At 38.3% G+C, this 14,516-nt stretch overlaps 1 protein-coding gene across 3 annotated transcripts in view; it reads right to left on the reverse strand.

Moving 5' to 3' along the window:
- The window catches only part of ncor2 (nuclear receptor corepressor 2), a 144,274-nt gene that overhangs the window by 14,694 nt on the left and 115,064 nt on the right, over positions 1-14,516 (reverse strand). For 2 of the 3 annotated variants that reach the window (XM_059503402.1, XM_059503403.1), the window contains exons 22-34: positions 11,622-11,862; positions 8,816-8,977; positions 4,769-4,881; positions 4,533-4,635; positions 4,362-4,460; positions 4,140-4,243; positions 2,810-2,957; positions 2,603-2,725; positions 2,424-2,498; positions 2,105-2,319; positions 1,432-1,792; positions 1,139-1,345; positions 242-493 (exon numbers count right to left, since the gene is read on the reverse strand). In XM_059503402.1, coding sequence (XP_059359385.1) covers positions 242-493; positions 1,139-1,345; positions 1,432-1,792; positions 2,105-2,319; positions 2,424-2,498; positions 2,603-2,725; positions 2,810-2,957; positions 4,140-4,243; positions 4,362-4,460; positions 4,533-4,635; positions 4,769-4,881; positions 8,816-8,977; positions 11,622-11,862 — 2,203 coding nt within the window. Of the gene's footprint in view, positions 1-241; positions 494-1,138; positions 1,346-1,431; positions 1,793-2,104; positions 2,320-2,423; positions 2,499-2,602; positions 2,726-2,809; positions 2,958-4,139; positions 4,244-4,361; positions 4,461-4,532; positions 4,636-4,768; positions 4,882-8,815; positions 8,978-9,328; positions 9,377-11,621; positions 11,863-14,516 lie in introns of all 3 variants that reach the window. The other variant, XM_059503401.1, reaches the window with a different exon arrangement.

Genomic DNA, 14,516 nt, shown 5'->3' on the forward strand with positions numbered 1-14,516 from the left:
ACGCATAATATTTTTTTTCTCAAAAACACAATCATGTACATACATGCATTTCACATATTATTACAGCCCAGTTTGTGCTGATTACAGTGAGATTAGTCTTTACCCATTTAGATATTTATAAGAAACTGAAAAAAGCACAAATGTCAAGGCATGACAAAACTTCTCCAGGCCCCAAAAATACCCTTAGACTCCAGAGGGTTAAATGATGTGAAAGATAAAAGCCTCTTTAAGGGGCCCTCACCTCTGGGTGTGGGTGAGTAGGCTAAGTTAAGAGACTGCTCTCGAGGTGTAAGGCCTCTGAGCAGGTCGGGTCTCTGGGCAGCCATTGCAGCAGCGGCTGGCCACTGGTGCATCTGCTGGGAAGTAATGTAGTCATTGAAGAGCGTCTGTCTGTTCTCCAGGGCTGCTGTTTCAGGGAAACTTCTGATCAGGTAGGGTGAGTAGTGGTGAGGGTAGCCAGGGCTAGGGTGCAGGTGACGGGGGAGATAATATGCTGCAGTGGAGACAAGAAACAAAGTCAAAGCCAACTGACAAATACATAACATAATGCATGATATGCTACAATTATTTTCAAATATAAGTTTGGGGCCAGTTTTTTTAAGTCTATTTTGTTCACCAAGGCTGCATTTATTTGTTCAAAAATAGAGTAAAAAGTTATACTTTGGAATAATATAATTTAAAACAACGGTCTTCTATCTGAATATATTTTAAAATGTGGTTTACTCCTGTGTTTTTTAGCTTAATTTACAGCAATTAATACTCCAGTCTTCAGTGCCACATGAGATTTTAGAAATCATTCTAGTATGTTGACTTGGTGCTTAAGAAACGTGTTATCAATGTTGAAAACAGATGAGCTGCTCACTTTTTCCCAGGATTCTTTAAATATGAAGTTGAAAAGAACAAATAAATTGAAATCTTTTCTCACATTATACATTTATTTACTGTCACTTTTGATCAATTTAAACCTTTTTTTTTTTTTTTTTTTTTACGGATCCCAAACTTTAGAAAGGTAGAATAAGAAGGAAAATTAAATGGGAAATACCCTGATAGCATTTTAATTAAAAAAATGTATAACATTTTACTGGTCTGGAAATCGCACGTTTGCACCCTAATATTTGTGCTGCTAAACTGCAAATACCTGGCTCGATGATTCCCCTGGGCAGAGTTGCGGGGTCAAATGTTAGAGGTATCTGGCCATGGTACATATCCGTTCCCAGCCCCTGCAGGATCCTCTCGTAGGCCAAAGACGCAGTGTGCTCACTAACTGCCAGTGGAGACTTGGTGGAGCTCACCTCTCGAGGGGTGGGAGTGGCTTTTCTCTCCTGCTGCTGGGCCTTACTTGAGCCTAAGTCACACACAGTGAAACAACATTTTAACACCATACAAACTACCACCAGCTCCTGAAAGCCAGTGATTGGTAGAACATGATACCTTCATGTGCACGCTGTGAAGTTTCTCTGCCAGACAGTGGAGAGGCTCTGTGTGAGGGTGGAGGGTAGCCGGATCGTTTGTGATCTTCATAGCCCACTGGACTGTGGTGGGGTCTGCTGCTCTGCTCTCCACTAATTGCCAATGGAGATGTACGGGACAGAGAACTGGGGGTGCTGACCACAGCGCTGGGTCGTGATTTGTTCCCAACCTCCTCATAGCGAGCCCTGTCAGACCCTCTGTGCTCAGGCCTGAGCTCTAGATGAGAGGACAGTCCAGAGTAAGGCCGAGGAGAGCTGGCGATGATGGACCGCACATCATGGCGCTTGGACGAGCCAACAGGCTCTTGTTTCAGAGGGGTACCCTGTAGAACACACATTTTGTGAATATTCAGTTAATTTGACAGATGGTTGAGTGGTACTGATGTTTAATGTATACTGTAAAGGTAACATTTGAATCTTATCAAGTCTTTTTTACTTTTGGATTTTCTTTATATTGTTCTCATAATTTTGTAAATTTTCGTATTTATAGCCCTATTTCAGCAGTTTCAGACAAAACCTCTAAATATGAAATAAACATGAAAAGAAAACTGTAGTACTTTCAGGATTTCACTGTATTAAAACTCATTTGTCAGATATCCAACCATACCAAGAAAACACCAATCAAAGCCAGTCACCTGGGTGATTGAGCCCTCCTTAGGCTTGCCTATCACAACCCCCTCAGGAGGGATCAGGTGAATGGAGCGTCCTCCCTCTTTGACGGTGGTCACCATACTGTCATGAGAGCGTGATTTAAGAATGTCAGTGGGATGACCAGGGCCACGGGGTGATGGGGAACCCTCTCTTTTCATCTGTTTAACCTCCCGGCGCTGACAGTCATCACGTGGGATTCCTGGGAGAGAAAAAAAAAAAGAGATGTAAGACAAGAAATAAGAGCAAGAGCTTGTATGAGCTAAAGGTGTTCAGTCGAGGCTGAGTTTCTGAGATCATTCTGACCTTGGGATATGGATCCACGGATGTGGTGTAGATGAGGACTATCACGCTCGTGAGGCATTGCTCGACCGACCAAGCCTGCAAAAGAGAGAGATGGCAGGTGAAAGAATGTTAACTGGGAAAAGGATAAACAATGGAACTCTGTTGTACATGCTTGTTAAAGAAGGGCGTCTTATGCTCACCTTCAGTGGCAGATATTGAGTCTCTCATGGGTGGCACACGAGAAATGCCAACCTCCATCATGTCATAGGTCCGCTTCAGCCCAGCCAGGTCTCCACGACCCTCTTCATTAGAATTGGGACCCCCTGTGTGTTAAAACACAAACAATAGTCAGAGACAACTGCTCCCTTTATAAGGTTCTGAGCATTTGCATGTTTGTGTACACTTACGGTCAAAGGAGAGGATGTGTCCACTGACGCCCTCGTAGACTAAGGTCCCCTTAGAAGGAGTCTCTTCTCTGCTTCTCTCTCTGCTAGGGCTGTCCTCAGTGATCAGACGGGTTATTGTGCCCTTATACAAGACATCTGCAGGAGTGCCCTGAAAGAAACGACAGGAAAGGCTTGAAACAGAATGGTAATTTTTTCTTCCCGTTTGTAAAATATATCCAACTGATACTTTGTTTAATGGGGAAAAAAAATGTAGGGTGTAACTCGATTTTGACTGAATTTTTGCTGTTTGCTAATTACTGCAAATAGGCATCATCAGAGAAGAGAAGTCATTTTGAGGGGGGAGGGGATGTTAATGCTTTGAATGAAAGATTACAAGACTACATGAATTAAAAAATAATGATGTGCATGGATAAATCATTCATAATAAACATGGCAATATTACATAAAACCAGTCTAAATGATATAAAAATAATTAAAAACATGCCACACAAAAACCTTTTTAATTTTAGGAAGACTACAATGTACATCAACGCTGGTAAGACATCCTGGGGCCTGACCTGGTTTGGCCCTTGTGTTGTGAGAAAAGAGGAAGCGAGCACTTTGTGTCACTGGTATTTCATAACAATTATATTTTAAGGTTACTGTAATGAAGAATATGATCATGTTAATTTTGTGCCACAAAAAAGGCAGACAACTATTCAAACTGTTGCAAGAAATCGCAACAGGACAAATTAATTTTAAAAGTTTGATCTTTAACTGGCGGACTGGATAATGTTTTAGCATTACTTAACACCGTATGTTGTACAGCTGCATATGCCCTTATCTCAGGTGAACTCTTACTGACAATGATTCCTTATCTCCCCATAAATCTGCCAATGTCGTCATACAGTTAAACACAGAGCTTATCTCTGGTCTGATTAAACACTCGTCTTAACCCATCCGGATTTGCTTAAGCGTGTAATGTGTAACAGTAGGTCAGTTGGCACATTGAGTGCGTGTTTGAGTGATCAGTAACATCAGACTGCGTAGGCGTATAAACACATTAATAAAAGGAGAGAATAGGATTGGACTCGGTGTACCTGTTGCTGTGGCAACTGATTACCAGTTATGTCATAATATGACGTTATATGGCTCTGACACAAACTGCCCGTTCCATTCGCTTTTTGAAGGGGCTTTTATATGAGGAGACTGCTCACTGTTATGTGAAGATTCGAAGAATGAGAACATCACGTAACAGAAAAACACTGACAGTTGTAACCACAATTATGAGCCAAGTTCTCTGTGAATTTTCCATTTTTAAATGTGTGCTATGCAGAAAAAAGCTTCTTACCTGAGTGATTGAACCTCCTCGATATGATATGGAAGGTTCTTGGTGCACACGTGTGCCCGGGATGCCCTTCGTGATGCTGCCACCTTGAACAGCTGGCATGGGGCCTGTGAGAGCGAGTTAAGTTTTTCAATCTCTTCATGCTATGAGCCTTATTTCTGCATTTTAATCTCTTTGATTTAAAACTGAATTGAGATAAGGGATAATGATTTGTTCCAAACTCACCCCGTGATGTAGTGCTGTCCTGTGAGGAGAGATTCTCAGTCTGAGAGGAGACGGCTCCGCGTGGAGATAACTGCTCCTGTTTAACCACTGGAAACCCTCCTGAGGAGACAGAAAGAGATGCTGGATATAGAAAATGGACAGCTGATGTGTGATCTCATGACTCAAACTTACCCATTTTCCTCTGGTCCATCCATGAGAGAGCCATGGATCCTGGGGCTGGGATTTTCCCATGGTCGGAGCCATGAGAAGGGTTGTGCAATTGGACTGGAGTACCCTGCAATATAAAACAACATGCACACAAGTGCATTTATGCATGTTCACATTAACGAGCCATTAAAACACTCTGAATGTATTTTACATAATATACTGATGATAGGTCCCAGTTATACGAGTTGTGCTGCTTTTACCTGCGTGATGGAACCACCAGGTTTGGCAGAGGAGATGAGAGGAGGGGGTTCTGGGATATGGAGAGGCCGCACTGCAGCCATTCTCTCCTGTGGCTGTAGAGTGGGTGCCAATGCTGAAAGAGGGAAATGAAAAAATACATCTCTCAATAATATTAATAACAAAATTTCAAATATTAATGGTATTATTTACACTACTAGACAAAGAAAATTTTTTTTTTTATAATTTTATGCTCAAGTCTGAATTTATTTGATCAAAAATACAGTGAAAACAGTATCATATATCACGTTTTAAATTAACTGTTTTCTATTTTAACAATCTAATATGCTGATTTGGTGCTCTATTATCAATAATTACTGTTATTAAAAATGGTTCTAATAACTGTCAATGTTGAAAACATTTTTTGCTGCTTTATATTTTTACATAAGCTGTGATTTTTTTCTGAACTTTTGGAGGGATAGAAAAAGTTCAAATGATCAAAAGAATAAAGCCCTGCCAGGCCTCAAATGTAGACCCTTGCCCGGCCCGTGTCCGACAGCTTATCAGGATTACTGGCCAGAGCCCGTCTTTTTTTCCCCCTTTTCCCAAAATGGCTTATACTACTGTTTCAGCTATTAAAATAATTACATTTTGTATGTAATGGCAAAGTGATTATATTTTGTTTAGTTTTTTTAATTAAGTTTATTTAGAAAAATGTTTGGAGCATTTTTTGTTCATTAAATAGGCCTATAAGTTTTTGACCTGGGGCCGGATTCACGAAAATCTTCTTAAGAAATATATTAAGAAATTTCTTAATATAAATTCCACGAAGTTCGTAAGAATGTTAAGTGCAATTTTTGAAAAATTCTTAAGTTCTCAAATACATTCTTAAGAACATCTACGCGCTGCTAAACTTACACTATTGTCTCCATGCGCTTCCTGTATAATCATAAGCATACCCTAATAACATAAGCACGCACCATAGACTGTATATTTTTGTTATGACTTTGACTGGAGCTCAGCTTCACGTTTTTAATGCGGCTTGTTTTTGTAAAGTTACTTTTAAAACAGTCGGTCTCAAGCTGCAGCGATACGTTTCATTCATTTTGTGCTGTTTTTGCGCTCTCATCTGAGTGAACGCTTCCGGTATTCGAGTCCACGCTTCTACAGCAAATGCGTCCTGCGCATTCATATGAGCTGAATACTGCCAAAGATTATGTATTTATAAGCTCAAATTAACGCTTTCAATTAAAGCTCCCTATCTGACTCGTTTTAGAGTTGCTAATTAGTCTTGAAGTAGGCAAAAAGCAGCGTCACACACAGTCTAATCATGAGTGATCATGTTTACATTAACAGTCATCACTGTCCCTTCAGAAAACTCATGCACATCTCTAGTCCTCCTGTTTATTATATGTAGCTGTTGTTGTAATGCTTAAATATAACAATTAATTTGAAATAAATTTATTAAATAATTATTATTGTTTGGGCTTTAAGACAAGTCTGGGGCTGTCCTAAATTTAAGAAGTTATTTACGATGATTTTTAAGAAGATTCTTTTCAAGAATTTGAATTCTTCTTAGGTTTTGTCTTAAGAACAATCTTAAGAAAAAATATAAGAACATTCTTAAGAAGATTTTTTGAGGGAATACAAAATTTTCTTATCTTTTTTCCTAAGTTAGAAAATAAGAAGAAATTGGCAGTTAAGAAGAATTTTATTCTTAAGAATGTTTCGTGAATCCGGCCCCAAGTGACTAGCAGCAGACAGTGAGCTGATCATAGCCCATGTTCAATCAATTTAGCCTTCTCAAATCATCATGACTTGTCTAAAATAAATCTATAGATATATTAAAACAGTTCAAGCATATAAAAAGGTTTAAACATTAAACCTAGATAAATGTGGACTATATCCAAGAGAGCAGAAGCTAAAGAGCGCTTTGCAGGACATGGAGGTGCCAGCGCAATCACTTGCATTTCCTTTCAGTGAAAACAACTTCAGACAACTTAACATAAAGGTAAGAGTAATACATCATTAGGAACTGTAAAGGGTCTTATTTTTTTATCTGTGTGGACTCACAATATCAACAAAAGGTTGCGCTTTTATAAAATAAAGAAAACAAAAATGATGCTCTTTCTGCCGTCTCAGTCTTGAACAAGAGCGCTTCACAAAAATTAACTGAAACTCAGCGAATACATGTCTCATAATCATAAATTCGTAAAGAGGCACTTCTCTCTAAAGGCGCGTCTAATGAGGAGATGGCGAGTCAGGATCGTCATCTTCTTGCAACAGACTCCGAAAACACTAGTTTATTGGTAAATAACTCCTTTATCTCCTATTTCCCCCTGACACATTCATGGTAATTACTTTTGCTGGGGCTTTGCGGAAAGCTTTAACCTACTGCATGCACTTGAACCCAGATGCAGAACCTGGCATGCATGCTGCTGCAGGCTGCAGGTTACTAAATACTGTCGATCTGCTCTTATCAGTCGTGGTTTCCACTAGCGCACCAATTTTTTTCATCACTAATGAAAGTGAAGTGACGTTCAAGTACGGTGACCCATACTCAGAATTTGTGCTCTGCATTTAACCCATCCGAAATGCACACACACACAGAGCAGTGAACACACACACACACACTGTGAGCACACACCCGGAGCAGTGGGCAGCCATTTATGCTGCGGCGCCCGGGGAGCAGTTGGGGGTTCGATGCCTTGCTCAAGGGCACCTAAGTCGTGGTATTGAAGGTGGAGAGAGAACTGTACATGCACTCCCCCCACCCACAATTCCTGCCGGCCCGGGACTCGAACTCACAACCTTTCGATTGGGAGTCCAACTCTCTAACCATTAGGCCACGACTTCCCAATTGATGGATGTCAAAAATATAAAAATAAGGAGAAGCCTAAAACAGGCCCGAGGCCCAGCTTGCCTCTGAACTATGATGTGAAAATTGGCCCAAAGCCCTAGGGGCGTAAAAAAGTCGTCTTAAATGCAGGGCTCTACAAAATAAATCTTCTGCAACTAAATAAACATCTAAACTGAAAAATAATGAAATGCTGTTGGTGTTCTTTTTTTCTTCTTTTTCTGTAATTGCTCCAAACTTTTACATGGTAGCATATTATGGTTTGATGAAGGCTGTAGTCCAGGGTATGGCTAAAACAGCCTAATGTAATCTGTTAACTATACATTATATATTTTTAGTCCATCTGTTTGTGACGAGTGGGGGCGGGGCCGAGAGCCATGGAAATGGGTCGAGGCCAGTGGAGTAATTGGAAATGAGCGATACCTGTGCCACTCACCGGCCTCGAGTCCCATGGAGGAGCTCCGGAAGGATAAAAGAGGAGTTACGACAGTGAAGGAGGAGAGAGGACCAGGCCTGGATTTTATTTTGTGTTTTGGTTTTGTTCGTGCGCAACAGTTTGATTTAAATGTCATTAAAAAAATTAATAAATCCCAGGCCTGGTCCTTTCTCCTCCTTCACTGTCTTCACGGCTCTCGGCCCCGCTCCACTCGTCACACTGTTATACTTACATTGCACATAGACCGGCACTTTGTTGTTTATAATGAGAGAATTCGTGAAAGAGTAGAATTCAGACAGTGAGTGCGGATTGAACAACAAAACTCTGGTGTTTCAGCGATGACTAATCTGATCGCCTCTGATTGGCCACTGCATTCTTAAACTCAACGGAATCGTGTGAGATTGGTTATAATATGCAACACTGTAGAAACGCTGAAAAAGAAATATGATGGAACAAATAATCCCTAATATTAATTAGATATGATCATAATTAGATATAAATAATAATAATAATAATAAATATTTTAAACTGTATCGATAATTCCCAATAATATTATGGTTTTGACTATTTTTTTATAAAATAAAAATCTTAAATATTTAAAACTTTCTTACATATTTTATGTTTACCAAAGGTTATTACATTGTGTCTATGTATATATATATATATATATATATATATATATATATATACACACACACACACACACACACACACATATACATACACACACACAAATAAAAAAAATTTGCCCTAATTAACAGGGCTACATTGTCTTACAGGGACTGTATTGTAGTAGTTGTTCATGGCTGAGTTTGGCCATGTCTCTGGGAGAGAGCTGGTATGGTGACATCACTGGCCGGCCTAGACCAACAGCCCGAACGTCATCAGCCCCGGGTATCTTTTTACCATCCGCAAGAGGAGAGAATGCCCGAGATTTATCTGCACACATGGAAAAAAACATACAAAGGTGAATGTCAAACAGATAATTACTGGATAGCATTCTATGACAGTCTTTTTTTGCCGAAGGTGAAAATGTCAAAGCTCCACAAATCATTACAACCCCTGCATCAAAAGCAGCAATCTCCATTGTGAAAACACGCAGACAGCAGTTATTCAGACTCTTCCTCACGCACATTCACAGATCATCAGGCTCATCAACACACTATAAGCTGGAATCTGTGAGCTTAGCGGCATGCAAACACATCTGCGAATCATTCACACTACCAGAAATCAACACGCTTGATTAGAGTCTGCTCCAACAGTGAGTATACATGTGGTGTGTAAACCTACGTAATCCATGTAGCAGAGCCTGAAGCCATCTCTCGTTCCCCTCCAGCTCTGCAGGGACAGACACACTGCAGCTCATCACATGGCCATGACCCAAGACTCTCTTTCTCTCCAAGTACTCGAAAGGAGCAGTTTTGTGACAACTTAGTTCTCAGTGCCCAAATTAAATAACACCATAACAATCTATTTTTGAAGAGGTGGGTCACTGTTTTTTTTTTTTTTCTAGGCTTGATTGTGTTTATGGGGCGCAGTCTAACATGTATTAACACTTTGTCCTTTCTTTGAGAAACGCGCTGATCATTTCCTGCTTTTATGAAGCCCCTCCCTCAGAAATAGGTGATGGGCTATGAATGGTTAGCTAGCCCAGTGTGTTGTCATTGGCTAAACCGCCTCTAATGTGCATCTGACCGTCCCACTCCTCACCTCAGCGGCATGTGCTCCGGTTGTATTGTAAACAACAACATCGTTAATATCGCCCATTAGAATCATTAAAAGACAGAATGGCGATTCATATATGAATAGATTTTTACGTACACCTCTAGTTTTCTCTTCCTCTTCTCTAAAGCAGCTCACCATGGCCTCGCCCCTTTGCTGCCTTTTCTCAAAGGCAAGGTTTATCTGGGTTTGTGATGTCACGAACCCAGGAAGTAACTTGTTGTAGTCCCTACCAGCCATTTTTGTAGGCATTAAACTGCCAGAATATCAAAAGACTTTAAATTGAATTTGAACTTTCAGCTTCGTAACATTGCAGATAGTGTTTATGTTCAAACAGCAACATTCCACACTTACTAATGTTACAAAAGTGAAATCGCAATCAACCACCCCTTAATGAAGTGAAATTTCCCTGTTGAGGACTCCACCCATAAATAACATGTAATAAAACTGAGATTATATGATGTGATGTTATGTCTGTCAGCACTTTTATAGGGATGCACTGAAATATAGAATATATAGAAAACAAGAGTTTAAGTAAAGCATAAATGTACAGTCAGTCTAAAATTACTGCAAAATAAAAATATTTTTTATGCCAAAATGACCTACTGACTGTACATTATCTCATTTTGTTAATCCCCAAATAAAAAATTTAAAAAAAAAACATGAAATATTGATTTGGGTTGTAATCGTTTTACTTTGAAGGAGGAAAGATGCCACGGAGTGATGCGAGAGATATACAGACTAGCACAGCCTTGTAGGAAATTAACTGCCAGGGGCAACAAGTCAATAATACACTTTAGTGGTCATTATACAAAACACATTTGCAGACAGAATTCTGCAACTGGCCTTTCAGAATCCAGTTTGCCAAAGAGCAGTGTAATAAATATGAAATCATGTCTGATGGACATTAAATAAGAACAAATAAGAACCTCTTATCTCAGCTCTTACCAATATGGTCACAAATCTATTGTGATACCTAATATGTGTTCAGAGATTAAAGACTGCCAAGATAATTACAGTTGTGATCCTTAAAATATATATATATATATATATAATGTATATATAAATAAATAATGTATATATATATATATATATATATATATATATATATATATATATATATTTTTTTTTTTTTTTTTTTTTTTTTTTTTTTTTTTTTGGCTGTATTTTGTTTTTTAATTCCAGTATAGTTTCAGTTGGTTTTAATATTTAAAAAAACTCAAGATTTAAATTTTTCTGTGGTTAGGTGGATCATTGCAAAATTTCAGCACTATTTTGCAGGCAAACAGATTAATCTTTGGTCAATAGTGTAGAGATGTAAGAAACACAGCTCACTTTCAAACCAAGCAGCTTTCTGTCGGTGATCTTGGAGAACCTGTGAGACCAACTTGAGACCCTTAAATCTGTATTAGGAAATTTTTCACCCTAATGTGAATTTCAAGATCATTTGAAATTATTTTGCCTCTGAAAATTTACCAAACAACAGTGATGTGATGCACCCTTTGCCTATAAAACATGTCACCACTTTTTTGCAGATGAATTTCATAATTCACATGATGCACATATAAAGTAACAAAGTTGGTTCACTAGCTGTCCAGGCTAGTGTCTAGGTGGTCAGGTCTTGGCTAAATATACACTGTCCTTTTTTACTTTATTTACAACCAACACTCTTCACAGTACTCAAAAAGGCAACAACCCTACTGCTCACTCCACATGTGTTCAGACACACACATCAGAACTTGCTCTATTGGTGTAGTAGGCACAATCGAGGAAAACAATGGTGGTTGAGAAAGTTGGAGAGAAAAACAAACTGAAAGAATAGATGAAAAGATAAAGACCAGAGGGATAAAGACCAGCTTACCTTCTCTCTCTCTCTCAGAGACACCAGGGCTGCGAGTCCTGACCCTTGGGCTGCTTGAGTCTCCACCTCCTGTGTTATGCTGAGATTTGGTTGGCTGTGATTGTTGCTGTTTGGCCTCCTGGGAAGATTCATGAGCCATGGTAATCTGCTGCTGGTACAATGCAAGAGCGTGAGGCATAGCCTGCTGCTTCCCCAGCAACCTGGGCCGGTTATCACGTCCTGCTACTGACATCTCTGGCATCTACAAGCAGACACACAAAATGCCCTTTACACAGCATTATACAAAACATGTACATGCTACATAAACAAGTGCCATATCATGAAAAACAATATATTTTTTATGAATATTATATATATATGTATATTTTATTTTATTCCTTTTTTTTTCTTTTAGGGATGCACCGAATGTTCAGCAACTGAAATTAAACCGAATAAGCAAAAAGACCAAATAAATTGTAGCGAATGATGATGCGAAGTGATCAAATAGAGGCGTGAAGTAATGAAAATGTTCAAAATTTTTAAGTTTTTGGCAGAAAGAGAAAAACAACCAAAAATACGAGCCGAAAATATTGGCTACGTACAATAATATTTATGGCGTGCCACGCCAGGCAGTATTTATTGTACAGGTTGCATTCTCCTCTTCACTACACCATTTGACGCTCCGCTCAATATTCTGCTCTATGAATGTGCGTTCCGCTCATGTACCTCTCTTGCTCACCGGAAGAGCAAAGTCCACTCAAATAATGTGCTGACAGGAAATTTCTATGCAAGACAAGTATACAAAAAGTATACTTGTTCCTGTTTGCAGTAGTGCTACTGTACTGTAACATGGTGTAGGCTAGTACAGCTGTAATGGGCACCGCTGGTAAAATGATGCTCTGATTAATAATAGCTTTGTAGGACTATACATTATTTGGATAATTTATATAAAAAAAATAAAAAAAAACTTTTGATTCTGTAACATAGAAGTTAATAAAAATAATATATTGATATTTAAAATAAAGGTAATATTTTACAATAAGGTTCCATTAGTTAATGTTAGTTAATATATTAACTAACATGAACAAACAATGAACAATACATTACATTATTTATTTACATTTCTTAATGTTAATGAGAATACAATTGTTCACTGTTAGTTCATGTTAATTCAGAGTTCATTAACTGTTAACAAACACAACTGTTGCTTTTAATAATGCATTAGTAAATGTTGAAATTAACATTAAGATTAATAAATGCTGAAGAACTTTTGTTCATTCTTCATTCATGTTAACTAATGAAACGTATTGTAAAGTATTAACAAGATTAATATAAATTCTGTCCAGTTTTATTGTGTTACTTTCAGTAAAAGTGTGGTTGTTTAATTTGCTGGTGTTTTTTAAATTCAGTATCATTAAAATGTAGTTACATTTAAAGTATTACAAAATTATATTATTTAATAATAAAATAAATAATTATTACAAAGCATTTTAGGTTTTGGTTTTTGACCAAATGCATCCAGTATTTTTGTTTTTGGTGCATCCCTAATAATAATTAATAATAATTTGTAGCATTTATATAGCGCTTTTCTGGGTACTCAAATCGCTTAACATGAAAGGGGGAATCTCCTCAAACACCACCAGTGTGCAGCATCCACCTGGATGATGCCAGGGCAGCTATATTGTGCCAGAACGCCCACCACACACCAGCTTATTGGTGGAGAGGAAACAGAATGATGATCAGTGTATCAGTGAATGGGGATGATCAAGGAGGCCATGATGGTCCGAGGCCAATGGGCAAATTTGAGTGTCAGGACCTCGGTTTAACGTCTCATCTGAAGGACGGTGCTTTTTATAGTATAGTTTCCCCATCACTATAATGGGGTATTAGGACCCATACAGACCACAGGGTGAGCATCCCCTGCTGGCCTCAATAACACCTCTTCCAGCAGCAACCTATGCCTTGTTTACACTGCCAGTTAAATGTGACCCAATTCCGATTTTTTGCTCATATGTGACACAGATCAGATCTGTTCTATGACAGTGTAAACAGGAAAAAAACCGCATGCATTCGGATATTTCGAGATCGGTTTTAGGCCTCATTCATATGTGGAAATAAATCTGATAGAAAACAGATATGTGCCAATGCGACTGTCATTTTAAAAAGGCAGATCGGATTTTCTGAATCATTGCGTTCTGTACGTCATAAAAACTGCGTCAATTTGGTACTTCCCCGCGTTTTAACGACGTCATATGTGACCCGTACTGGCAAAATGAGTGTAAATTTGCACAGGTTATTTTCAGCTACAGGCAAAAAAAAAAAAATATTTGTACATTTTCTCCGCTCGCTTCTCGCGCTGACTGTTATCCAAAGTACAGTGCTTCTGACGGTGCGCAAACCCAGTAAATACACATATATACAGAATTACAGTATTTCAGAATTCACGCAAACATAATCTGCTTTTGTCTTAAGTGAACGCTTAGGGAACTGTTGGGGGAAAACATCTGATGTGTAACACTTTATTAGATCCATGCATTACAGTATAGGACATCTGTATCATTATCATAATGTTAATCTAACAAAAAAAAAGAAAAGAGGGCATTATTTGCTGCAATTCATTGAACTGCTTTTGTAGTTTTACAAGTAATGAATACAAGTTATTTTTACATTTAGTTTTTTTCCTTCATAATTGCTTTAGATATAAAATGATAAAGGTAATGCATTTTAGTTTCTTTCTAGGTTACTTGTACTTTTTTGGCATCTGTTCTTATGTATAATAGCAAAGATAAAATAAAAAAATAGCTGTATTGTGATTATTTATATAGTAATTAATACTAAAAAAGATGGAGGGCTTCACTATCGACTTCAAATGGGCTAGTCATTGATTGTCCCATTCCATCAAGTCATAAATCTTTT

Source organism: Carassius carassius, chromosome 21 (assembly GCF_963082965.1).
Source record: "Carassius carassius chromosome 21, fCarCar2.1, whole genome shotgun sequence".
In the NCBI taxonomy this organism is placed as follows: domain Eukaryota; kingdom Metazoa; phylum Chordata; class Actinopteri; order Cypriniformes; family Cyprinidae; genus Carassius; species Carassius carassius.